Raw genomic sequence first — 26866 nt, forward strand, 5'->3', positions numbered from 1 at the left:
TTTATTTCTTTGTGTTGTTTCATTGCCATGGCTAGGACCTCCAGTATCGTGCTGAATAAAAGTGGGGAGAGTGGGCATCCTTGTCATCTTCCCAATTTAGAGGAGAAGTTTTCAGTTTCTTGCTGTTAAGTATGACATTGGCTGTGGGTTTGTCATATATGGCCTTTATTATGTTGAGGTACTTGCCCTCTATACCTATTATGTTGAATTTTGTTGAATGCTTTTTCGGTATCTACGGAGATGATCATGTGGTTTTTGTCATTTTTCTTGATGGGGTGGATGATGTTGATGGATTTTAGAATGTTTTACCATCCTTGCATCCCTGGGATGAATCCCACTTGATCATGGTGTATGATCATCTTGATTTATTTTTGAATATGGTTTGCTAATATTTTGTTGAGTATTTTTGCATCTATGTTCATGAGGGATATTGGTCTGTAGTTTTCTTTTTTTGTGGTGCCTTTGCCTGGTTTTGGTATTAGAGTGATGCTGGCTTCATAGAATGAGTTTGGAACTATTCCCTCCTCTTCTGTTTTTTGGAAAACGTTAAGGAGAATGGCTATTATGTCTTCGCTAAATGTCTCATAAAATTCAGCGGTGAATCCATCTTAAGGCCAGACCATCAATTCTTTGTACATGGGACTCAGACATTCAAGAAAGGGAGTTCTTTTAAGCCTGTTTTAGATTATTTCTCTTCCATCTGTGCGTTCCCAGTGCCGACCTCACCCGCCGTTAAGCGTTGAGTAAACGTTTGTTGACTGGAGAGACGAATGACTCACCTAGTGGGTCTTTTCAAATGTCAGGCGGAGCATGCCCTACAAAACAGCGAGACCGTGAAAGCAAGCCCCGCCCGCCAACACTGTTTTTGTCACCAAGCTGCTTAGATGATGGGGGAAGCTGTTCCCGACATGGGACCAAAGTTTGAGAAACACGTCACCACCTGAGAACGCAAAGAAAGCCCAGAAAAGCGGGACCACAGCAACATTCGGACCCCGGAGGCCCACTTCCTTCACGACGCAGGGGAAGCGCAGGTGCAGGCGCGGAACCCGAATGAGGGCGAGACAGCAATGACGCGTCATGAATTCCACGCGGGTTGCGGGGTTCGCGGACCCCACTGAAGAGCGGGAGGGAGCACGGTCCACCCGGCACACACCCGCCAGCCCCGCTGAAGCCCAGAGCTGCCGGTAGGGCAGCTAACAGCTCTTCCACGGCCGAGCTTAGGTGCACCGCTACATCTCCGGGACTGACCGGGCCGCTCGCGCAGGCGCACTCCTCCGCGCCGGCCAGCCTGCAGCGCACGCGCACTCCGTCCTCGCTCGCGAGCTCGGTCGGCCCCCACAGGTCCCGCCCCACTCCCGAGGGCTGGGCGCCCCATATCCGGGTTCCCAGCTCCGCAGCCGTCGCTGCGCTCATTCAGCTTTGCCCAGATCCGTGGGATTCCCGACAAAGATGGCGGCCGTGGCGCGAGTCGGCTCCTTCGGTTCCTCCCCGCCGGGATTAGCCTCGGTTTACGCGAGCGGACCCTTGGCCAACGAACTAACGTCGGGCAATGGCGGAGCCGTTGCAGGCGACGACGAGGACGGGCAGAACCTTTGGTAACGACCCCACCCCGCCCCGGGTCCCTGCTGGCGCGCCCGGCCCAGGGACGCCTCGGGACCCGTGCCCGCCGGAGTACGGCGCCGGGCTGGCCGCCGGTTCTCGGCAGCGCCCGCCCAGGCGCGCCGAGGCCGCATCCCTCCCTCCCGCGCCGGGCCCCGGCCCCGGTCTCAGCGTGCGTCTTGTTCCCTGTCAGGTCCTGCATCCTCAGCGAGGTCTCCACCCGCTCGCGCTCCAAGCTCCCCGCGGGGAAAAACGTACTGCTGCTGGGTAAGTGCCCCGCCCCGCCTGGCCCCCACGCGGCCGGCCGCCTGCCCGCGCGCCCTCTGGCTTTGTGCGGACCGCCGGTCCAGGCCCCGCCCCGCCGCCCGGCTTGGCGCTGACAGCTGGGGAGAGGGGCGCGGACCCTCGCCCTGGACCTGCGGGACCCGCCGTCCCACCCCTTACTCCTCTCCTGGAGTCTGGGGCGACCCCGACGGCCCCTCCTGGGAAGGACAAAATGCGACAGCCCATCTGAGGGGATTCTGGTGGCTTAGGGTTTCCCTAGAAAATAAGGGCGGTTTTTCTTTCATCACAAAATCGGTAGCAGGAGACTCTTCCCAAGACCTCCAGTGCGAATGGCATTACATTAATATTTAATAGCTGACTCTGTATAATTGACAGAGACGCTGGAAATGAGACCTGGTAGTCGTGCTGAATGTTCTTATTTGATTCGGCTTTTTCGGGTACAATGGGCTCGTTTTGCAGCTGCCTTTTTAACTGTCATTCATGAACCTGAAATTTGTAAAGGGCAGTGGAACACCTTTCTAGTTAAGTCCCTTCAGCCGAATGAATGTAATAAGGCCACTGGGCTAATGTCTCAATTCTCCTGATGGTTCTATATTCCCTCTGCTCTCTGGAAGAGTGTATTTTGTTGCTTGAATGATTTTCGGAGTGGGCGTTGAGGACGGCGGGGGGGGGGGGGGGGGGGGGAGCGCGGGAGAACAATTCTTAGGTTCCTGTTTGGCACTTTTAGCTTCTGAGTCACTTACAGGAGATATTTCTTCCGTATTCTTTAAATGTGAGCTATTGAAGTTTGGCTTATAAGATGATAGTTAAAATTTAAAACTTTATTACTGTCTGAAAACTATTCTTATTATGACTATCTAAAAACAGGAAAGGAAACAAAGTCCTAATGCTACTTGATAGGGCCTGCTTTTAATAGAAATGTTTAGGGTGAGAACTGCTCCAAATCTAGAATACATGAATATGATTCTAGACGTTCTTTGAAGTTATACGGAGTGAGCTGAAAAAGGAGTTTTTTGTCTTTGTGTTTAATGTGATTGAAAATACCTACTGCAGATTAACCTAGGTTCAGTCACTGCCCTATCACATAATAACCCTGTGAGATCTTAAGTTCCTGGACATCTATAAACCTCAGTTTCTTCATCTTTAAAATGGGTTTTATAGAAACAATAATGCCTACCTACTGGGGTTTTTATAGAGAGGACTGAATGAGATTTTTGTAAAATGGTAACAGCACAGTGACTTTTTGTGATGGCTTAGAAAATATTTTATCAGAATTCTCTTTTTAAAAATTGAATTTGTGCCTACATAGGTGATATTTATAGGTCAGAGATAGATTAGGATCCAGAAGCAAAGAAACTCCAGAAAATGTTTTAAATTTACTAATTTAAACAAATTAATATTAATAACTAAACTAAAATAGACTTAACACAGTGTGACCTCATCGAACTGGATTATATTTTAATTTAAAAGACTTTTCAAACACTGCCATTGTAAAGATAAGATTCCTGGACTTTGTTTTCATTTTATAAGTTCCTCCCAATTATTCCTGTGCATTAGGAAATGGTTGTGTTTGTAGTGAAATAAAAGTGACAAGTTTTGTTTATTTCTTGATGTTCCTAATGTGCACTAAGTTTGCACCATCCTTTTATCTAGCTCTTTTTTAAACCTGCCTTTGACACTGGGTCAGTGTATGTGTCTGAGTATACTTAGAGGCCCCAGACTCTTTTATCCTTTCATACTTAGAATAAATTAAATACCCTTTTTTATGAGCTTAGCAGCTCATAAAGCTCCACCTAGTATCAAGAGCTTGAAATTAAATTTTTTTCTTTGAGTATTATTAGGATTTTCATTAAAGTCCTTTTCAGCTTTGGAAGAAGATAACAGATTTTTATACTCACTGTTTGAGTAGGATTAATTTTCTAAAAGAACTCTAAAGATTTTGAAAAGACATTTTATAATCACATATTATGTCCGCATACAGTCTATGCTGGTGGAGGGAAAAAATACATAAACAGGGATTGTGGTTTTCTTTGTTAGGAGTCTGAGGGTACTAAGCAGCAGGATGCTTGGCCCTATTATGTCTGTGATGAATAACAGTGATCTCTGGAGTCCCCTATGTAAAAAACCAAATCTGAGTTTTACATTTCCAGAAGCAACTTAGAATAGGAGCGATGATCAAGACTTAACGTACCCCTGACCCCCACAGAAATTGTAGTTTAACCTTAGCTTGCTAATAGCCTCCCCTCCAACTGGCTATGGGAGAAAAGGGTCAGGACTAGCAATGTATGCATTTATATGAGCCATTCTCAAAGCATTTTCACATACATCTTAGTTTACCTCATCTTGAGAGGTAGATGTTAGCACTAATTTTTAGATGAGGAAATGAATTTAGAGACATTAAGTGAGTTTTCCAAGGTCACTCAGATACAAAGTGTTCTGAGACTTGCATGGCTTTCCAACTTGATAGAAGTCTTTGCAAGGGAGAGGGTGCCACATACTCTTCCTATTGCATAACTTTTTAAAAAGTCTGTCTTAGGGTGAAAGTACTAGTAATTATCTTAAAATAAATCCAAATTCGTTGGATTCTTGTATGCAGCTTATTGAAGGACATCACTGTGGTCATGGCACTTTTGTTTAAGCAGTCCTTTAAATTACGTAGGCCTGTCCCCTAGTGAAACCCAGGTACTCTATGACCTGATTGTTTAACCATTGTCTTTCTTAAAAGGTTTTGAGAATGAGCTTCAGTAAAGTTTGTTTTTAACATTAAATGCAAATCTTGTGCATGTATTTTAAGTAGGATTTTATTTATAAATTGTCCTCTTAACTATTTTTATTCGATCAGTTTTCATTAACAGTGATTGTAATTATATTTTAGTAGCTGCTTTTAAGGGCACTTTTTCCATATCTTGGTTACTCTCCTGTGTTCTGATAAGAAAACTCCCTAAGGAAGATCACAACAATAATACCTAATATTTATAGAAAATCACAATAATACCTAATATTTATGGAGCAGTTATATGTACAGGCTTGTAAAGATTTTTTACATACTCTGAGTATCCTCTTAAAGATCAGGAAACAGATGCAGAGCTGTTGAAGAAGTTGTCATAAGGTTATACAGCTGGCAGGAGGCAGGGTCAGGATTCTTGATCATGCAGCCTGGCTCCAGCGCCAGTGTTCTTAACGTATACAGGCTGGACTGCCTCCCTAAAGGAAAAGAGAGCTTTCTTGGTACGAAAAGTAAGATGTTTAGCAGTTATTTAGGAATTTTATCTGATTCTCCTGATGTATTTATTTCATTGGAAAAAATGTCTGATTTAGATTAGAGTCTTATCAGAGGTACCAGGTCTGGGAGTCAGCCCTTCCTACCTTTTGAAGCTGTGGGCTTGTGGGCACATTACAGCCTCCTGACCTGTTAACTGAGATTGTTTCATACATCATGGGATTAAGAACTAAAAGAAGTTACATCTAAAACATCTTCCTCTCAAAATTGGAAAACACAATTTTAAATTATAAAATTAATATACATTTCTTGCCAAAGAGAGAGAAAAAAGTTTTTCAAAGATAAGAAAATGAAAATAACACATGATCCCACCACCTAGAGATAATCAGTGTTCATTTTTTCTCTGTGTATATTTTTTAAACAAAATAGACTCATACTTGATACACTATTTTGAAATCAGATTTTTATATTTTTACTGTATCAGTTCTTTTTCATGGCAATAGATGCAGATTTCTTCTTTTCAGTGGCTGAATAATATATTCTATATGGCTGCACCAAAATTATAATTGGTTGGTAGATTATTATTGTTATACCTTATTTTCCACTTGCCTAGTATTATCTATGTGATAAAATCCTATAAATTGAATTGCTGTATCAAAAGTATGTATCTTTTAAGTCTTTCTACATGTTACCAGTCTTCTAGGAAAGTTGTACTATTTTTACATTCCTACTACCAATATGTGGAAGTACTTGTTCATCTAGTCCCATTGCCAGCTGTAAGGATAATTCATTTTAATCCTTGCCTGTCTGGTTAGTAGGTCAAAAAATGACATCTAATTTAAAGGCAGTTTAGTTGTAGAGTGTATCCCAGATTTGTTGATTAAGAACAGCTGCTTTTAACAACATGAAATATCTGAGAATGGATGCCAGGTAGGCCTGGCAATTGTAGCTTTATCAACAGATCCTGAAGTGACAAAGGTGGCATCAGATTGTCATGTGGCTGGGTCTCTAGACCTATTTGGATTTTTTTTTGCCTTCATTATCTGAGTAGATTACCCAGCTGAACTGCCTTTGTGACTTTTATGATTAGAAAGTATTTAGAATTCTTACAATTGTGTAAAATTGATCTAAAAAGTGGTGTTCTGTATCCTAAAAAAAAAAAAAAAACTATTGCTTTAGTGTGACTTTGACCTTACAGAGCAAGAACTGTTAAAAACCATTGGAATTAACATTTCTTATCCTTGGTAACTGTTGATTGAATTAAACTCAGTAGTTTTCAGTTTATGTCTAGTCAGTCTTTGAGAGTAAGGGAAGTGATAAGTTCTATTTTTAAGTGTACTGTTAATTGCTGAATGATGGTATTCAAAGGTAGGGCTTTGGCCAGCTGATGAGATGGGAACATCATGTGTTATGTTTTTATTACTTGGGTGTTCTGCTAGGCATTTTATTATGAATTATGTTCACTGTTTTACAGAACAGTATATTGAGCCCCAAGTCACACAGCTGAGCTAGGATTCAAAATTGGGTTTGTCTGACTTTCCACTATATAGGCATTCCTTGACATATTGAAGGGATGTCATGTTGAAGAGCCATGCATGAATGTTTACTTACAACAACTGGGTGCAGATGCTGCCGCTTGGTAACAGCTTCTCCCTGCTCTTGCAGGCAGAGGCAGGGAAGGACATGCTCTTTGTGAGTTGGGGAGCAGACCAAAAGATGGGGAGATGACCGATCACTCCACCTGGGTCATCCAGATAAACTTGGGAATGCCACTTCTGAAGAAGGTCTGGGCCCAAAAGTAGTTTGAATGAAGACCCATCATGGCTCTTGTCACCTGAGCTTTCAGATAAAAGAGGATGATTTATTTTATGTCATGTAAGGCCAGATAAAAAATACCAACTTTACAGTATTGGATAAAGAAGGAATATGGCAGGCTAGGATTTTCTCTGTTTTGATGATCATGATGCTGTGGGCTGTAATGTATCCCGCAGAGGTGTGGAAATGTTAATCAAAGCTCTGCCTTGGAAACAGGTGTGAGGCACCCAAACCTGTACAAAGCAAGAAGAGTTCAGTGCTTCAGCCTTCCACGAAAGCAGAGAGGAAACTGGGAGAGAAGGGGGATAGAGAACAGCTTAATTTCACCTTTTGTCATCCGTTTTACCTTGAGCTGGGTGGAGAAGACTAGTTGCTCCAGAAATGGTGGCAGTGTCTATAGTGTCCAGGAGCTTTGCTGGTTTCAAATCCTCACCCTTCTTTAGCAACTGGCTTAATTTTTATTTTATATCCTGTTTAAATTATACAGTTTCCCTTTTAAGATTATCATGAGAATTATATGAGATAATGTTTGTAAAACTCTTCAAACAGTGACATACATTGGAAGTGTTCAAGATAGCTATTATCGATGTGTTATGTGTGTTAAATGTTCTGCTTATTTTCACATGATTTGTATTTTTATGGTACCACTTTAAAACACTGTAGATGTCTCACTTTTTTTCTAGTGTATCACTGGTCAAGAAGTCATGAAATTATAGTCATAGACCTTTAAATCCATCACCATGGAAATTGTTTGATTTTTACCCCCATTCAGAAGATTGGGGAGCAAACAGAAATACTTGACGTCCAGGTCCACACAACTAAGGGTGATAGTGTTGTAGTTAGAAATTACATCTTCTGGGTCTTCACATTTATAATCTGTTAATTAAGTTGTCTTTGTAGAGTTTATGGGCAGTATGTCCTGCTGTTGAATTAGAGGTCTGTTGGGGAAATAAAACAGTATCGTGAGCACACCTTTACCCCTACACTGTTGGTGACTCTGTGTAGAGTTTGAGATTTTCTATTGTAATCAGTTTGACTGGAGATTTGAGTTGTGATGGCCATTATTGCTTTATAGTAAAACTGAAGTTCTAGGTGTTTGGATCTTATGCTTGGTTTTCCAGAGAGTGACTTATTTGGAGACGGTTCAGATAATCTGGATTACAGGTTTATTTGCTGTGGAAAATTTCACTGTAATCTGATTAATGAGTCTTCCCTCCTCTTACGGTCCATCCTCTAGGACAGGATTTGTCCTACAGACTAGTTTTGTATGGCCAGCAGGCTAAGAATGGTGTGTGTTTGTTTGTTTCACATTAATTTTAGAAAGTTGGGGAGAAAAGAAAAAGAAGTGTATGTGATAGAGACCAGCAAAGCTTACAATATTTACTATTGAGTCATCTACATAAAAAGGTTCCCAGTACCTGGATGAGAACTTGAAATAGCTTCATTATAATGGAACTTGATCTAATGAAATGTTTTGGTTTGCTTTAAAAACACCTTTAAAATATGCCCTCTTTAAGAAAATCTAATATAAAATGCAAATTTAGATAAAATATTTGGAGAATAATTTTAACATCATCCCTAATGGGTTCTTTATAGAAGGACTTTCATCTTAGTCTGTTTAAACAGGAACTCTCTACTTAGATAAATGTATGTTTACAGATCATTAACTATTTGGCTGGCACACTTACAGCTGGTGTATCTGTTCTACTGCCAGCTGAAGGCTAAGGAACTGAAGATAAAACTTTCTTACATTTTTACAAACGATAGGTAGATGAATTCTTTCAGCTTTTTTTGAAGCCACACAAGCCCTATTGTCCTGCTTGTCACTTTAAGGTGTATTAGTTGCATAGTATAAAATATGTATGTAGTTATTTTTATTTTATTCTATTCCTTAAACTGTTAGGCTCTGTGTTTTATTTTCCAAAAATAACGTGGAATATAGTGACTTTATTCTTGAGTAGTTTGACCATTAAAGATAATTTTTATTTTATTTTCTCTATGCTCTGTGTGGTGCTTTTTGGTTTTGATGAAAGAAGAATTTTTTTTTAATTAATTAATTTATTTATTGAAGGGTAGTTGACACACAGTATTACATTAGTGATGAAAGAAGAATTTTAAGATCTGCTTCTAAGTGATTCTAAGAAGTGTTTGTGTGATTTCAATAGTCTGTGTCATTGGTTCAAGTACTGTGATGCCCTGGAGCTTCTTCCAAGTCACCCAAATACTCCTCTTTTATTTACTTATGACATTGAATACGTTAATTAGTAATGACACCCTCTACCCATTCTCCTACCCCACAATCTTCCTCTCTGGCAGCCACCAATCTGTTCTGTGTATAAGCTTGGTGGGGTTTTTTAATTTTTGCTTTTTTAGATTCCACATAAGAGATCATATACTAGGAATAATTAATATTGTCAAAACAGCCATCCTGCCTAAAACAATCTACAGATTCAGTGCAATCCCTATCAAAATATTAACAGCATTCTTCAATGAACTAGAGCAAATAGTTCTAAAATTCACATGGAACCACAAAAGACCCCGAATAGCCAAAGCAATCCCTAGAAGGAAGAATAAAGCAGGGGGGATTATGCTCCCCAACTTTAAGCTCTACTACAAAGCCACAGTAATCAAGACAATTTGGTACTGGCACAAGAACAGACCTATAGACCAGTGGAACAGAATAGAGAGCCCAGATACAAACCCAAGCATATATGGTCAATTAATATACGATACAGTAGCCATGGATATAACATGGGGAAATCACAGCCTCTTCAACAACTGGTGTTGGCAAAATTGGACAGCTACATGCAAGAGAATGAAACTGGATTATTGTCTAACCCCATACACAAAAATAAACTCAAAGTGGATCAAAGACCTGAATGTAAGTCATGAAACCATAAAACTCTTAGACGAAAACATAGGCAAAAATCTCTTAAATATAATCATGAGCAACTTTTTCCTGAATGCATCTCCTCGGGCAAGAGAAACAAAATAAAAAATGAACAAATGGGACTATATCATTGCTAATAAGCTTCTGTACAACAAAGGACACTATCAGCTGAATAAAAAGGCATCCTACAGTTTGGGAGAATATATTTGTAAATGACATATCTGACAAGGGGTTAACATCCAAAATATATAAAGACCTAACATGCCTCAACACCCAAAAAGCAAATAACCCTATTAAAAAAATGGGTGGAAGATATGAACAGACACTTCTCCAAAGAAGAAATTCAGATGTCCAGCAGGCACATGAAAAGATGCTTCACATCGCTAATCATCAGGGGAATGCACATTAACATCACAATGAAATATCATGTCACATCAGTTAGGATGGACAACATCAAAAAGGCTAGGAACAACAAATGCTGGTGAGGATGCAGAGAAAGGGGAGCCCTCCTACACTGTTGGTGGGAATGTAAATTAGTTCAACCATTGTGGAAAGCAGTATGGAGGTTCCTCAAAAAACTCAAAATAGAAATACCATTTGACCCAGGAATTCCACTCCTAGAAATTTATCCTAAGAATGCAGGAGCCCAATTTGAAAAAGACATGTGCACCCCTATGTTTATCACAGCACTATTTACAATAACCAAGAAATGGAAGCAACCTAAGTGTCCATCAGTAGATGAATGGATAAAGAAGATGTGGTACATATACACAATGGAATATTATTCAGCCGTAAGAAGAAAACAAATCCTACCATTTGCAACAACATGGATGGAGCTAGAGGGTATTATGCTCAGTGAAATAAGCCAGGTGGAGAAAGACAAGTACCAAATGATTTCACTCATCTGTGGAGTATAAGAACAAAGCAAAAACTGAAGGAACAAAACAGCAGTAGACTCAGAGAATCCAAGAATGGACTAACAGTTACCAAAGGGAAAGGAACTGAGGAGGGTGGGTGTGAAGGGAGGGAGAAGGGGAATAAGGGGCTTTACGATTAGCACACATAACGTGGAGGTGGGGAGGCCAAGGGGAAGGCAGTATAGCACAAAAATGACAAGTAGTGACTCTGTACCATCTTACTATGCTGATGGACAATGACTGTAATGGGGTATGTGGTGGGGACTTGATAATGGGGGGAATCTAGTAACTACAGTGTTGCCCATGTGATTTTATATTAGTGATACCAGAATAAAAAAAAAGATCATATACTATTTGTCTTTGATTTCTCTTAGTATAATGCCTTCGAGGTCCATCCATTTTGTCACAAATGGCAAGATTTCATTCTTTTTTGTGGCTGAATAATATACCACTGGGTGTAGATATACATTATATTTCACATCTGTATGCTTTTACCCATCAGTGGACACTTAGGTTGCTTCCATATCTTGGCTATTGTAAATAATGCTTAAGTGAACATGGGGGTGCAAATATCTTTTTTGAATTAATGTTTTCATTTTCTTCATATAAATACCCACGGGTGGAATTGCTGGGCCATGTATTATTTTTATTTTTAATTTTTTGAGGAATCTCCATACTGTTTTCCACAGTGGCTGTAGCAGCTTACATTCCTAGCAACCGTGCACAGGGGTTCCCTTTTCTCCATATCCTTGACAATAACTTGTTATTTCCTGACTTTTTGATAATAGGCATTCTAACAGGTGTGAGGTGGTATCTCATTGGGATTTTGAGTTTCATTTCCCTGATGATCGTGATGTTCAGCATCTTTTCATGTGCCTGTTGGTCCTCCATATGTTGTCTGTGAAAAAAATGTTCAGATTTTCTGTCCATTTTTTAATTGGATTGTTTGGCTTTTTGCCATTGAGTTGTATGAATTCTTTATATATTTTAGTCATTAACCCCTTTTAACTCCTTATCAAATATATGATTTGCAATTATTTTATCCCATTTAGTAGGTTTCCTTTTTATTTTGTTGATGATTTCCTTTACTTAACAAAAGTTGTTTGTTTAGTCCCTCTTATTTATTTTTATTGTTGTTACTTTTACTTTTGTTGTCAGATTTAATAAGCACCTGTGTCAAGGAACTTACCACCTATGTTTTCTTCTAGAAGTTTATGGATTTCAGGTCTTACTTTCATGTCTTTAATCCATTTTGAATTAATTTTGTGTGTTGTATAAGATAGTAGTCCAGTTTCAATCTTTGGCATGTGGCTATCCTTCCCAATACAGTTGATTGAAGAGACTGTCTTTTCCCTAGTATGTGTTCATGGCTCCTTTGTCATAAATCAATTGACCGCATAAGTGTGGGTTTATTTCTGGGATCTATGTGTGTGTTTTTATGCCAGTACCATACTGTTTTGGTTACTATAGCTTTGTAATAGGGTTTGAAATCAGGGAGTGTGATGCCTCTAGATTTTATTCTTTCTCAAGATTGATTTGGCTATTGGGGGTCTTTTGTGGATCCATGCTAATTTTAGGAGTGTTCTGTGTCCGTGAAAATGCCATTGGAATTTTGATAGGAATTGCATTGAATCTGTAGATTGCATAGGATTTGAAGCCACACAGGCCCCATTATCCTACTTGCCACTTTAACAGTATGTTAATTGCCTTTAATGAAGTACATATGTAGTTATTTCATTTTTCTCCTCAAATTATTGGGCTCTGTTTTCTTTTCCAAAATTAACTTGGAATTTAGTGACTTTTGATTCTCACATACGGCCATTAAGGATGATTTTTAAATGGCTACCAATGCCAAATACAGGTACCCTGAGTTTTAACATTTTAATCTTTCTAATTGTGTAATTGTACAAAGAGAGAGGGTTCATAATGGATTTTGTTAGCAACCTCAAACATTGTTCGACTGGCTATGGCAAGTCAGCTGAGTACCAATAACTCAGTCCAATGACTAGAAAGTTTTTCTGAATTTAGTGAATGAGGTATGTATTATGAGCTTACACTATTAATTAGCCTGTTGTTGATGAGAGGTAGCCACTTGAGTATGTAGATATGAATGATGAATTATTTTAATAGACTGTGATAAAGGCCCACGATAAGCAATTACAGGAGAGGTATAGTTATGAAACTAGAGACTGCAGTTGTGATTAAGAGATTTGAGTGTTGCTAAAGGATCTTCTATGTATAGGATGAGTGTTAATTAGTGAATCTGTACCCCCCCAATTTCATATGTTGAAAGCTGACCCCCAATGTGATGGCATTAAGAGTTGGGGGGGGTCTTTGGTAGATGATTAGGTCCTGAGGGTGGAGCCCTCATGAAGGGGGCTAGAGCCTTTAGAAGAGAGCCCTCCGAGCTCCTTTGCCCTTCTTCCATGTTAAACAGATGTCCACAAACCAGGAAGTGAGCCCTTGTAGACTCCAGTATGCCAGTGTCTTGGTCTTGGACTTCCCAGCCTCCAGAACTGTGAGAAATAAATGTCTGTTGTTCAAAAGCCACCCAGCCTGTGGTGTTTTTGTTATAGCAGCCTGAAGCGACTAAGAAAATGTGGTTTCTAGTTTTGGTGAGCAAGCAGGGACAGTGCCTGTTAAGAATAGGATAATTTCTCATCTGTAAGCACCTTAAAAGCCAGGACTTTGTATCTTACTTATACTGTTAAGAGAACTTGCCCAAAGAATACTTGCTGAGTGAAGGGGACAGGCTTGACACAGTTTGTTGAAGGAAACACACAGTCTACTGAAGCTGACACTGCAGTGAAGTATCTTGAGAGTATGATATGTTGTGGGGAGTACAAAGGATGGCACTTAACTACATTTGTCGAGTCAAAGAAGCTTTGTAGAGGATACTAATTTGAGGCATGAAGGATAAGCTAGGGTTCTCCCAGGTGTGGTGAGGGGAACAGAGAATATTCCAGAAAGAAAGTGGTGGTATGTGTGATGATTTGTTGTTGGGGTGCTGCTGTGCTACACTGAGGAAGTTGTGAATGGTGGAGCCTAGCATGTGGATGGCGGGACATGAAGAGAGATAGGCAGGAAAGGTCAGGGGGCCTGTGTACGAAACAGTAGCCTTTACCTTTTGGCTTTTACCCAAGAGCAGCAGGAAGATCCTGAAGGGGTTTTTCTGACATCTTATGAAAGTAAACAAACATATAGAAAAGTGAAGGAATTTTACAATTAATATTCACATATGCAAACATAGGTTTTATCATTAACATTTAACTGTATGTATTTGCTTTTTCATGTAAGTGTCCCATTATGACCCTTTGTATTTATGCATTTCAAAGTTAGTTGCAGATATTGGTATACTTCCCTGAAAAACTTCAGCATGCATATCATTAACCAGAATCCCCTGAAGAGTTTCAGGAAGGGAGAGTAGCATGTTCAGATGTTTTAGGAAGATTGCTTCACTGCAGGATGGGGAATGGATTGGAGTGTGGTATGAATTATGAATGTTCACTTTTGAGTGGTATGTTTATATAGTGAGGAGAAGAGAGCTGGGAGGAGGCCATGGACCAAACTCCTGAAGACATAAAGAGAGAAAAAACAGTCTAACAAATAGTGTGATTGGAAGATGTGTATAACTCTAGAGCAGACTACATCTTTACAAATTCCTCAGGTAAGATTCCTGAAAATAGTAGGTAATAAATGAGATTTTTTTTTTTTTTGTAGATAATTATTTTTTATTGAAGGGTAGTTGACACACAGTATTACATTACGTTAGTTTCAGGTGTACAACATAGTGATTCAACATTTATATACATGACACTTCTAGGTACCAGCTATCACCATACCAAGCTGTTACAATATCTTGACTATATTCATTACATCCCGGTTACTTATTATTTTACCATTGGAAGTGTGTACTTTTTTTTTTTTTTGTGAGGGCATCTCTCATATTTATTGATCAAATGGTTGTTAACAACAATAAAATTCTGTATAGGGGAGTCAATGCTCAATGCACAATCATTAATCCACCCCAAGCCTAATTTTCGTCAGTCTCCAATCTTCTGAGGCATAACAAACAAGTTCTTACATGGAGAACAAATTCTTACATAGTGAATAAGTTCTTACATGGTGTAAATGAGATTTTTTAAAGTAGAATATATCTTCATTTGCCTTTTTAGGCCGTTTATGAACTAGATTTATTTGTTGTAAGGAAATCCAGTTGGTGGAGATCTTACTGTGTGCTACGTGAGAGTTCAATCAGGGAGAGAGTTTGTGACTCTGATCAAGAAAGAATTAATGAGCAGGTCAATCAGGTTCAAGCAGAGTAGTTTAGTAAAGCAAAGTACACACTCGAGGAGGGAGTGTGGGTGTGCTCCAGAGAGGTGCAGCACGATGGGTCTTGGGTTGGGTGGTCTTATAGCTGGAATTTAAGCAGGGGGTGGAATATTCATCAGGATAGGTGAGGCTTTCTGGGAATGGGGAGGGAATTTCTGGGAAATAGGGTGACACTCTCTTTTTGTCCTTAGATTGTCTGCCTCAGAGCTGTCATGGTGCCAAGGGGTGTTATTGTTAGTATGCTAATGAGCATTTATTGTATATGCTCATTACTGTACTGATTTTGAGATGAAGTCAGGGTCAACCTCTCCTCCATGTTGGAACCAGTCAGTTTTAGCAGGTCAAATATCTATACCCTCACTCCCCACATCCCAAAGGAACAGTTTATGCAGCATGTTTAGAACATAAACAAGCATCAAACTGAATGTAAACACTGGCCAAAGGCCCCAACCTCCTCCCTGCTCATGTCTGGCTATCCACCTACTCTAACATTTTTCAGGTGTCTACATTTGCCCTCAAGACAGTCATGTCAGAGTTCTTCCAGGTGCAAAAAAAGTGACAACTACAGAAAATGATTATTATAATTGAGCCCAAGACTTATGAAAAGAAGAAATAGACTTAAAATATGTGTAAAATATGATCAATTTTCAACTAGCTGTGAGTTCCAGATGTCACTAAAGTTGAAGAGGGGAAGGAAGAGTAGTTGACAGAAATTCTGTTCCCTAAATGCTCTTGTTTCAGTAAGCAAAGTACTTCTATAGACATCTTGAGGATCTTCTCTGTGCCAAGCCCTGATAGGTGTTGGGGTATTCTTGGGAATAAGGTACTCTTTTCTTTTCCCCCCTCATTCCGTTTTCTCCTGAGAAGAAAGGGGAGTGGTTCTTGAAGAGGTTGGCTTGGGCTCTCTTGGGAAGCTTGGATTATGGCCATGCTCCCACAGTCTTTGTGACTGGCCTGACCTCAGTTTCATCATCTGTAAGTAGAAAGGATTTCATTAGAGTTCCTTATAGCCTGTGTGTGTTTATGAAATGTTCTTTATTCTCAATGCTTTTGTTACCAGAAGTTAGAAAATTTTAAATCACAGGGTAGAAAAAAAATCTCAAACAACCATATTTATCCTATTATATTTGAGTCTACTCTTTTTCAAAATAACGTTGTTAAGTTTACCTTACAATGAATCCTCAAGGTGCTGAATATTAGAGGAGAGACTATCATCATTTAAAATTATAGGAGAGCAGAAATTACCAGTATAGTAAGACAAACTTCATTCCCAATCTTTACAGGTAGAATCAGGATAGGAACATAACCACTTATGAGTGATCCAAAGGCAGCCTACAGAGAAGAATCCATTAAATCATTTTTCTTTTTCTTCTGAAAATAGCAGTCGCTCCTGGAACCCTTTTTCTTTTCTGAGTCATAATACAGAATTTCAAACTACAAAACAATGCAAAAAAAAAAAGTCCAACCCCCCAGTGTTGTTTTAATGACCTCTTAGAATTGCAGCACTGTTGTATATTGGGATGAGTACGCTTTGGAGTTAAATTCATGTGAATTCAGGTCCTGGCTCTGCCATTTCCTACCTGTGAGCCTTTGGATAAGATACTTTAGCAATTCTGAGCCCCAATATCCTCATCTGCCACATGGGAGATAATCATCACCTCCTTGCCGGTGTGGTTGTGTTAGATTACTGTTGGTTAAGTGAACACATTAGGCACTTCGTGAATGTCGGCTCCTGCTGCTACTAGAGAGATGGAAGTGGCAGCCACTGCTGGTTCTCTTGGACTAGGACATGGGCACAGGATGTTGAATTGGTGTCCTTTAAATTTTGTTATATGGACACATGTTGACAGACTTGAAATTTCATTCGTTTTTCTGTCCTAACTTCTTAGTTTGTTTTTGCATTTCAAACCCATGAATACAAAATACTCTCTAAGTTGGTTAAGAGGACAAAATATGGAGTATCCTTCATTCAGAGATTTGTGAAACTCGTATTCATATTTCAGCACTTTTTTTGTTGTTGGGGACAAGATCTATTGGTGGCTGCTCAGTAGGAGGTGTAATTTTCCATGAAAGGAGCAGAGTTAATAGGCACTTAAGTCACAGGCACTTTCTAGGTGCTGGGGATGCAGCAGTGAACAAGACACAGAAATGCCTGCTCCTCTGGAGCTTTTGGGTATACAGAGTGACAAGTAAAGTATGTATCAGATTAGTAAATTCAATGGAGAAAAGTAAAACAAGAAGGAATGGGAATGTTTGGAGGTTGGGATTTTAAATGGGGTAGTCAGGTGTGGCCTGCCTGGAAGTGATTTTGAGGGAAGGTTGGAAGAAGGCCAGGAACACAGACATTTCTGAAGAGAGTATGTTCTAGATAGAGGAAAAAAGACCTTGAGGTTGGAATCTCATGTTAGTAATTACACGAGTGTTTTGGAGAAAGTTGGCAAGATAACGATATTGCTTCTGTGCATATTAAAATTTGAAGTATTTATGGGATATCCAAATAGTGAGACCACAAAGCCATTCAGGAGAGGCTGAGGCTGGAAGGAAATCTGTGGGTCACCAGATGATAGGTGGTATTGAAGTCGTGCATGTTGATTCTCCTGGAATTACGTAGAGTGAGGAGAGTAGAGGACCGAGGAAGGGACCCTGAGGACACAAACGTTGGGTAGGGAGGAAACTGTAGCCTGCAAGGAAGACTTAGAACCAAGCACCTTAGAGGTAGTGCTAGAATAGGAGAGGGCGATGTTCCTGAGGCTATGCCAAGGAAGAGTCTTTGACTTCCATCTTCCTCATCCCTCTGCCGGCTCCCTGCCAAATCAGATCTGAGTACAGTTATCTCCACCCTCCTTGCTAATACCTTAGCCCAGGCTTACCTCATTTCTCAATAGGCCTCCTCCAATAATAGTCTATTATCTAGTCTTCTTACTCCTAAACTTACCCTTTCAGTCTTCTATAACGTCACACAATCTTTGTAAAATATCCCAGCACTGCCAGTGGCTCCCCATTATCTTCAGGATAAAGTCTAACCATCTCTGCCTGGCGTAAAATGTCCTTCATGATCTGAGTCCCCTATTTGTTCTCACCTTCTGGCTCCTTTTCCCCTCATGTCCTAAATTTCATGCATTCATATTATTTGTCCTTTCTAGAAGGACGTTCTTTGCCTCCAGGGCTCGGTATATGCTTTCCTTACTTCCAGGAATGCCTAAATCTCCATGGTTCATTAACTATAAGATTTGGTTAAAGTGTTACCTACTTTCTCTGTAAAGCCCTTTCTGACTTCCAGGCCAAACCAGAATCTTCCCTTAGGGCTAGCTTCCTGGTTTGTTACATATTGCTAGTGTAGTCCTAAGTACAGTATCTGGAAATTATCTCCTGTTTTCCCTTTCCAGTTTACAGCAGCTTCAATATATGGATCTTTGTATTCCTAGTGCTTGGCTTAGTGTAGTAAAATGTCTAATGTAGTGATTCTCAAAGTGTGGTTCCTAGACCAGCAGCACTTGGAACTTGTTAAAAATGCAGATCTTGGGCCCCACCCCAGACATACAGAATCAGAAACTCAGGTGGTGAGGCCCAGCAATGTGTGGTCTACCAAGACTCTCAGGTGAATCTGATACATTTTTGAGACCCCTAAAGGTTGATGGACAACATTCGCTCAGAGGAATAAACTCTGGTCTCATGGTAAGTGGGAGAAAACCCAGTTGTATTCAGTCCTTAGAAAAAGGAAACACCATTGTTCTACTGATAGCTGCAAGAACTTGAAACAGTGAGCATATGTAGTTAAGATTTGTAATATTTTTTACTTTTCATGAATTTAGGCTCAAAATCTCTTCTGAGCCTACTAAGCCTTTAAAATGAGAATTAGATAATCTAAAAGGAAGACACAAACTTGTTAGAGAATCTACTTGTAGTATCACCATCAGAGAAAAATTATCAGTGATTATTTCTAGCTAATATTATTATGGTTTTTATTCTTTTACTTAAGATTATCTATATTTTTAATTCAGAAACCTTTATATTTAAGTCATTTGAAATATTAAAACAAGTTAAAATCAAATAATCAAATATTTTTCCCCTTTTTATAAGTATCTTCACTTTCTAACATTTAGAGTGGGGATTAAAGAGCAGATAAATCCTGGGTCATATTAAATGAGGTTTTATCCGATTGCTACCCATTTTTATGGATCTATACATACTTTAGAAAATTCTTTTTGAATATTGTATTGACTTAAGCATCTATTGTAAGTCTCGGCACTAAGTTTTTGCTTGTAGAAGGTAACATTGTTTCTGTGGGATAATCAAAAACAGTGGTGTCCTCTTAGCTTAGAGGACTCCTTTGAGGAAAGCAACCTATCATAAGACAAATTGTGATTCCTTTTTTATAGGTTTAGAACAGACTCAGACTCCCTTTTTTTTTTTAAGTTAATGAACTTTGTTTTTTAGAGCAGTTTTAGGTTCACAGCAAAATTGAGCAGGAAGTGCCAGGAGTTTTCAAATATCCCCAGTCCTCACACATGTACAGCTTTCCCCACTATCGACCTCCTCACACAGTGGTACACTTATGTAATCAATGATCCATCATAGTTAAATGAGCATTCACTCTTGGTGCTACACATTATATGGATTTGACAAATGTATGCTGGCATGTATTTATCATTATGGTATCATACAGAGTAGTTTCACTTACCCAAAAAATCTCTGTTCTGCCTATAAATAGACTGTTTAAAAGGAAGATTTTATAGATCTTCTCATATGGTGGTTTAAATTATTTTTATTATGTGTAATGGTTAAGCCTACTGAGATGACTAGATATAAATTCTTTAAGTTCTTTTTGTTTATAGTTCTTGAGCTATAGAACCAAAATAAATTATAAATTAAATGCCATAAACTATAGTACTGATAAAATTCAAATTAGCAATCAGTATAACAAAGGGTGTTTTGCTGAAATTAAGTTCTAATTTTGGGTTTCATAGTAGACAGAAGTATTTATATTTTTTATTTTTCACTGATTAATGTGATCATTTCCATTTTAAGCATGATAGATCATCATGGGAGTCATTGCATTGTCATAGATGTTACTGTTTTCAACCCAATCTGTTAGTTTAATGGAACATTTTAATAGCATGCTGCAAAAAATAGTACTAGAAAAGCAGTACTCATTTAATGACAAATCCTTTATTGCCTATTTAAAGCTATACTTAACTGCTATGAAGTGTTGGAAAATAGCGCATAAAAAGAACCCGTCTGGCCAGTATAATTGAATATAGTACTGACCACTCTGGGATATTTTCTTTTGAGTGTGGCATGCCTGTGTGTCCCCTCTCTTCTCTTCTGTCTGCATCATTTGGCCTCAGCTTGACACCAGTAGGATTGTAAACACCAGTGCAGAAATGGATTCTGCAATCCTACTGTAGCATTTAGATATAAAAATGGTCATTCAGAAGATCTGAGACATATATAATTTTTTAAAAAATTTCAACGTGAAAATGAAGACAATTTTCAAATTCTCAGAGAACTCCAGGAACAAGTCCTTAGATCCAAAACTCACCTTTAGAAGTACTATTAATGTGATATTGCTAATAATGAAATAAGTCCATGAATCAGTAATATGTAGTATTTAAATAAACTAATAATATAAAAAAAAATCCTCACCAAAACATTGAATAGCTAGCCTAGTTTTAAACTTTTTAAACTTATGCCAAGTTTAAATCACATGATTTGTTGCTATTAATATTTTTGAAGTCTGTTGTTTTATTTTTGTTGTTCTGTATTCCCTCTATTCTTGTTCTTGCCCAGTTTACTACCCCCAACTTCTATCCCTCTCCCTTGCTACATATTTCTTATGGCTTCATGGTATTCATGAGGCTACACAGTCTCAGTTCCCTGTCCTAGTCAACTTTGATGGACCATCCATCTTCTGTGGGTGGCCTGGAGTGGCCACATGACCCAAACTGGGCCAGTTATGAGTCTTTACCTAAGATTCTTAGGATTGAAATCCAGTAGAGAGAATCTTTTGTTCCTTGTAGATTAAACTGGGATCACGTAAGAGTTGAACTTCCTGAAAAATACCCAGAGAGAGAAGCCATTTCTAACAGTATAGAATGGACTTGGCAAGAGCAGCCCAGACACCAGGAGAGAGCCCTGGAAGTGCAGTCTGCATCTTCATCTCTATAGTTAACTGCTTAGCTTCTGTCAAATTACCCTTTTGGTGACAGCTAGTTCCATTTCAGGTTTTCACTTGGCATTAGAAGACATCTTTAAATAATTCATACTATAATATAAAAGGTATTTCCTTTTTTACAGGTGAAGATGGAGCTGGAAAAACAAGCTTAATAAGAAAACTTCAAGGAATAGAGGAGTACAAGAAAGGAAGAGGATTGGAATATTTGTACTTAAATGTTCATGATGAAGACAGGGATGGTGAGTGTCATTTATTTGTAACATAAATTTCTGAAAGTTATTCCGAGGTGCACTGCTGCTCATAGTAGTCTTTGACTTTGTTAGGTGTCACTTTTTACAAGGAATCCTATGTTCTGCCAGTCAGTTATGTTTAGGCTTACTTTTATTGGTTTGCTGTTGGAATTCAGTGTTATTTTTTATTTTATTTTATTTTTATTTATTAATTTTTTTAATTTTGTTATCATTAATGTACAATTACATGAAGAACATTATGTTTACTAGGCTCCCCCCTTCACCAAGTTCCCCCCACAAACCCCGTTACAGTCACTGTCCATCAGCATAGTAAGATGCTGTAGAATCACTACTTGTCTTCTCTGTGTTGTACTGCCCTCCCCATGCCCCCGCCCACATTATACATGCTAATCGTAATGCCCCCTTTTTTCTTCTCTGTGTTGTACTGCCCTCCCCATGCCCCCGCCCACATTATACATGCTAATCGTAATGCCCCCTTTTTTCTTCTCTGTGTTGTACTGCCCTCCCCATGCCCTCGCCCCCCACATACATGCTAATCGTAATGCCCCCTTTCTTTTTCCCTGCCCTTATCCCTGCCTTCCTACCCATCCTCCCCAGTTCCTTTCCCTTTGGTAACTGTTAGTCCATTCTTGGGTTCTATGATTCTGCTGCTGTTTTGTTCCTTCAGTTTTTCTTTGTTCTTATACTCCACAGATGAGTGAAATCATTTGGTACTTGTCTTTCTCCACCTAGCTTATTTCACTGAGCATAATACCCTCTAGCTCCATCCATGTTGTTGCAAATGGTAGGATTTGTCTTCTTCTTATGGCTGAATAATATTCCATTGTGTATATGTACCACATCTTCTTTATCCATTCATCTACTGATGGACACTTAGGTTGCTTCCATTTCTTGGCTATTGTAAATAGTGCTGCAATAAACATAGGGGTGCATCTGTCTTTTTCAAACTGGGCTGCTGCATTCTTAAGATAAATTCCTAGAAGTGGAATTCCTGGGTCAAATGGTATATCTATTTTGAGCTTTTTGAGGAACCTCCATACTGCTTTCCACAATGGTTGAACTAATTTACATTCCCACCAGCTGTGTAGGAGGGTTCCCCTTTCTCCACAACCTTGCCAACATTTGTTGTTGTTTGTCTTTTGGATGGTGGCGATCTTTACTGGTGTGAGCTGATATCTCATTGTGATTTTAATTTGCATTTTTCTGATGATGAGCGATGTGGAGCATCTTTCCATGTGTCTGTTGGCCATCTGAATTTCTTCTTTGGAGAACTGTCTGTTCAGCTCCTCTGCCCATTTTTTAATTGGATTATTTGCTTTTTGTTTGCTGAGGTGGTGAGCTCTTTATATATTTTGGATGTCAACCCTTTATTGGATCTGTCATTTATGAATATATTCTCCCATACTGTAGGATGCCTTTTTGTTCTCTTCATGATGTCCTTTGCTGTACAGAAGCTTTCCAGCTTGATATAGTCCCACTTGTTCATTTTTGCTTTTGTTTCCCTTGCCTGGGGAGGTATGTTCAGGAAGAGGTCACTCATGTTTATGTCTAAGAGATTTTTGCCTATGTTTTTCTAAGAGTTTTATGGTTTCATGACTTACATTCAGGTCTTTGATCCATTTCGAATTTACTTTTGCATGTGGGGTTAGACAGTGACCCAGTTTCACTCTCTTAACATTTAGCTGTCCAGTTTTGCCAGCACCATCTGTTGAAGAGACTGTCATTTCCCCATTGTATGTCTGTGGCTCCTTCATCGTATATTAATTGACCATATATGTTTGGGTTAATGTCTGCAGTCTCTATTCTGTTCCACCGGTCTGTGGCTCTGTTCTTCTGCTAGTACCAAATTGTTTTGATTACTGTGGCTTTGTAGTAGAGCTTGAAGTTGGGGAGCAAGATCCCCCCCCACTTTATTCTTCCTTCTCAGGATTCTTTTGGCTATTCAGGATCTTTGGTGTTTCCATATGAATTTTTGAACTATTTGTTCCAGGTCGTTGAAGAATGCTGTTGGTAATTTGATAGGGATTGCATCGAATCTGTATATTGTTTTGGGCAGGATGGCCATTTTGACAATATTAATTCCTCCTAGCCAGGAGCATGGGATGAGTTTCCATTTGTTTGTGACCTCTTTAATTTCTCTTAAGAGTGTTTTATAGTTTTCAGGGTATAGGTCTTTCACTTCCTTGGTTAGGTTTATTCTTAGGTATTTTATTCTTTTTGATGCCATTGTGAATGGAATTATTTTCCTGATTTCTCTTTCTATTAGTTCATTGTTAGTGTATAGGAAAACCACAGATTTCTGTGTGTTAATTTTGTATCCTGCAACTTTGCTGGATTCCGATATAAGTTCTAGTAGTTTTGGTGTGGAGTCTTTAGGGTTTTTAATGTACAATATCATGTCATCTGCAAATAGTGACAGTTTAGCTTCTTCTTTACCAATCTGGATTCCTTGTATTTCTTTGTTTTGTCTAATTGCCGTGGCTAGGACTTCCAGTACTATTTTGAATAACAGTGGGGATAGTGGGCATCCCTGTCTTGTTCCCAATTGCAGAGGAAAAGCTTTCAGCTTCTTGCTGTTCAGTATGATGTTGGCTGTGGGTTTATCATATATAGCCTTTATTATGTTGAGGTACTTGCCCTCTATACCCATTTTGCTGAGAGTTTTTTTCATGAATGGATGTTGAATTTTGTCAAATGCTTTTTCAGCATCTATGGAGATGATCATGTGGTTTTTGTCCTTCATTTTATTTATGTGGTGGATGATGTTGATGGATTTTCGAATTGTTGTACCATCCTTGCATCCCTGGGATGAATCCCACTTGGTCATGGTGTATGATCCTTTTGATGTATTTTTGAATTCTGTTTACCAATATTTTGTTGAGTATTGCATCTATGTTCATCAGGGATATTGGTCTGTAATTTTCTTTTTTGGTGGAGTCTTTGCCTGGTTTTGGTATTAGGGTGATGCTGGCTTTATAGAATGAGTTTGGGAGTATTCCCTCCTCTTCTATTTTTTGGAAAACGTTAAGGAGAATGAGTATTATGTCTTCTCTGTATGTCTGACAAAATTCCGAGGTAAATCCATCTGGCCCCGGGGATTTTTTTCTTGGGTAGTTTTTTGATTACCGCATCAATTTCGTTGCTGGTAATTGGTTTGTTTAGATTTTCTGTTTCTTTCTTGGTCAGTCTTGGAAGGTTGTATTTTTCTAGGAAGTTGTCCATTTCTTCTAGGTTTTCCAGCTTGTTAGCATATAGGTTTTCATAGTATTCTCTAATAATTCTTTGTATTTCTGTGGGATCCATCGTGATTTTCCTTTCTCGTTTCTGATTCTGTTGACGTGTGTTAATTCTCTTTTTCTCTTAATAAGTCTGGCTAGAGGCTTATCTATTTTGTTTATTTTCTCAAAGAACCAACTCTTGGTTTCACTGATTTTTTTTTTATTGTTTTATTCTTCTCAATTTTATTTATTTATTTTCTGATCTGTATTATGTCCCTCCTTCTGCTGACTTCAGGCCTCATTTGTTCTTCTTTTTCCAATTTTGATAATTGTGGCGTTAGACTATTCATTTAGGATTATTCTTCCTTCTTTAAATATGCCTGGATTGCTATATACTTTCCTCTTAAGACTGCTTTCACTGCATCCCACAGAAGTTGGGGCTTTGTGTTGTTGTCATTTGTCTCTATTTTAATTTGGTCGTTGATCCATTGATTATTTAGGAACATCTATTTAGCCTTAGGAGTGCTCCCATCTAGAGCAGTCCCTCTAAAATACCCTGTAGAGGTGGTTTGTGGGAGGCAAATTCCCTCAACTTTTGCTTGTCTGGGAATTGTTTAATCCTTCCTTCATATTTAAATGATAATTGTGCTGGATACAGTATTCTTGGTTCAAGGCCCTTCTGTTTCATTGCATTGGGGCTTTGTGTTGTTGTCATTTGTTTCCATATATTGCTTGATCTCTATTTTAATTTGGTCATTGATCCATTGATTATTTAGGAACATGTTGTTAAGCCTCCATGTGTTTGTGAGCCTTTTTACTTTCTTTGTACAATTTATTTCTAGTTTATACCTTTGTGGTCTGAAAAGTTGGTTGGTAGAATTTCAATATTTTTGAATTTACTGAGGCTCTTTTTGTAGCCTAGTATGTGATCTATTCTGGAGAATGTTCCATGTGCACTTGAGAAGAATGTGTATCCTGTTGCTTTTGGATGTAGAGTTCTATAGATGTCTATTAGGTCCATCTGTTCTAGTGTGTTGTTCAGTGCCTCTGTGTCCTTCCTGATTTTCTTTCTGGTGGATCTGTCCTTTGGAGTGAGTGGTATGTTTAAGCCTCTTAGAATGAGTGCATTGCATTCTATTTCCTCCTTTAATTCTGTTAGTATTTGTTTCACATATGCTGGTGCTCCTGTGTTGGATGGATATATATTTATAATGGTTATATCCTCTTGTTGGACTGAGCCCTTTATCATTATGTAATGTCCTTCTTTATCTCTTGTTACTTTCTTTGTTTTGAAGTCTATTTTGTCTGATACTAGTACTGCAACACCTGCTTTTTTCTTCTTGTTGTTTGCATGAAATATCTTTTTCCATCCCTTGACTTTTAGTCTGTGCATGTCTTTGGGTTTGAAGTGAGCCTCTTGTAAGCAGCATATAGAAGGGTCTTGCTTCTTTATCCATTCTATTACTCTGTGTCTTTTGATTGGCGCATTCAGTCCATTTACATTTAGGGTGCTTATTGAAAGATATGTACTTATTGCCATTGCAGGCTTTAAATTCATGGTTACCAAAGGTTCAAGATTAGCTTCTTTACGATCTTACTGTCTAACTTAACTTGCTTATTGAGCAAGTATAAACACTCTCTGATGATTCTTTATTTCTCTCCCTTCTTATTCCTCCTCCTCCATTCTTCATATGTTGTTTGTTTTATTCTGTACTCTTTTGTGTTTCCTTTAACTGCTTTTGTGGGTAATTGATTTTATTTTTTACCTTTAGTTAGTATTTGGTTGGTCTGCTTTCTTTGCTGTGATTTTATTTTCTGTGGTGACATCTATTTAGCCTTAGGAGTGCTCCCATCTAGAGCAGTCCCTCTAAAATACCCTGTAGAGGTGGTTTGTGGGAGGCAAATTCCCTCAACTTTTGCTTGTCTGGGAATTGTTTAATCCTTCCTTCATATTTAAATGATAATTGTGCTGGATACAGTATTCTTGGTTCAAGGCCCTTCTGTTTCATTGCATTAAATATTTCATACCATTCTCTTCTGGCCTGTAAGGTTTCTGTTGAGAAGTCTGATGATAGCCTGATGGGTTTTCCTTTGTAGGTGACTTTTTTCCTCTCTCTAGCTGCCTTTCAAACTGTCCTTGTCCTTGATCTTTGCCATTTTAATT

The 26866-nt window shown here is 38.8% G+C and overlaps 1 protein-coding gene across 1 annotated transcript in view; it reads left to right on the forward strand.

Annotated features, from left to right (window-relative positions):
- The first annotated feature begins 1327 nt into the window (after positions 1-1327).
- DYNC1LI1 (dynein cytoplasmic 1 light intermediate chain 1) overlaps positions 1328-26866 on the forward strand; it is a 53243-nt gene continuing 27704 nt past the window's right edge. Inside the window, exons 1-3 of the mRNA XM_036892045.2 lie at positions 1328-1595; positions 1793-1866; positions 21356-21472. Of these exons, the coding sequence (XP_036747940.1) occupies positions 1450-1595; positions 1793-1866; positions 21356-21472 (337 nt within the window). The 5' untranslated portion in view covers positions 1328-1449. The remainder of the gene's footprint in view (positions 1596-1792; positions 1867-21355; positions 21473-26866) is intronic.

Source organism: Manis pentadactyla, chromosome 14 (assembly GCF_030020395.1).
Source record: "Manis pentadactyla isolate mManPen7 chromosome 14, mManPen7.hap1, whole genome shotgun sequence".
Classification (NCBI taxonomy): Eukaryota; Metazoa; Chordata; class Mammalia; order Pholidota; family Manidae; genus Manis; species Manis pentadactyla.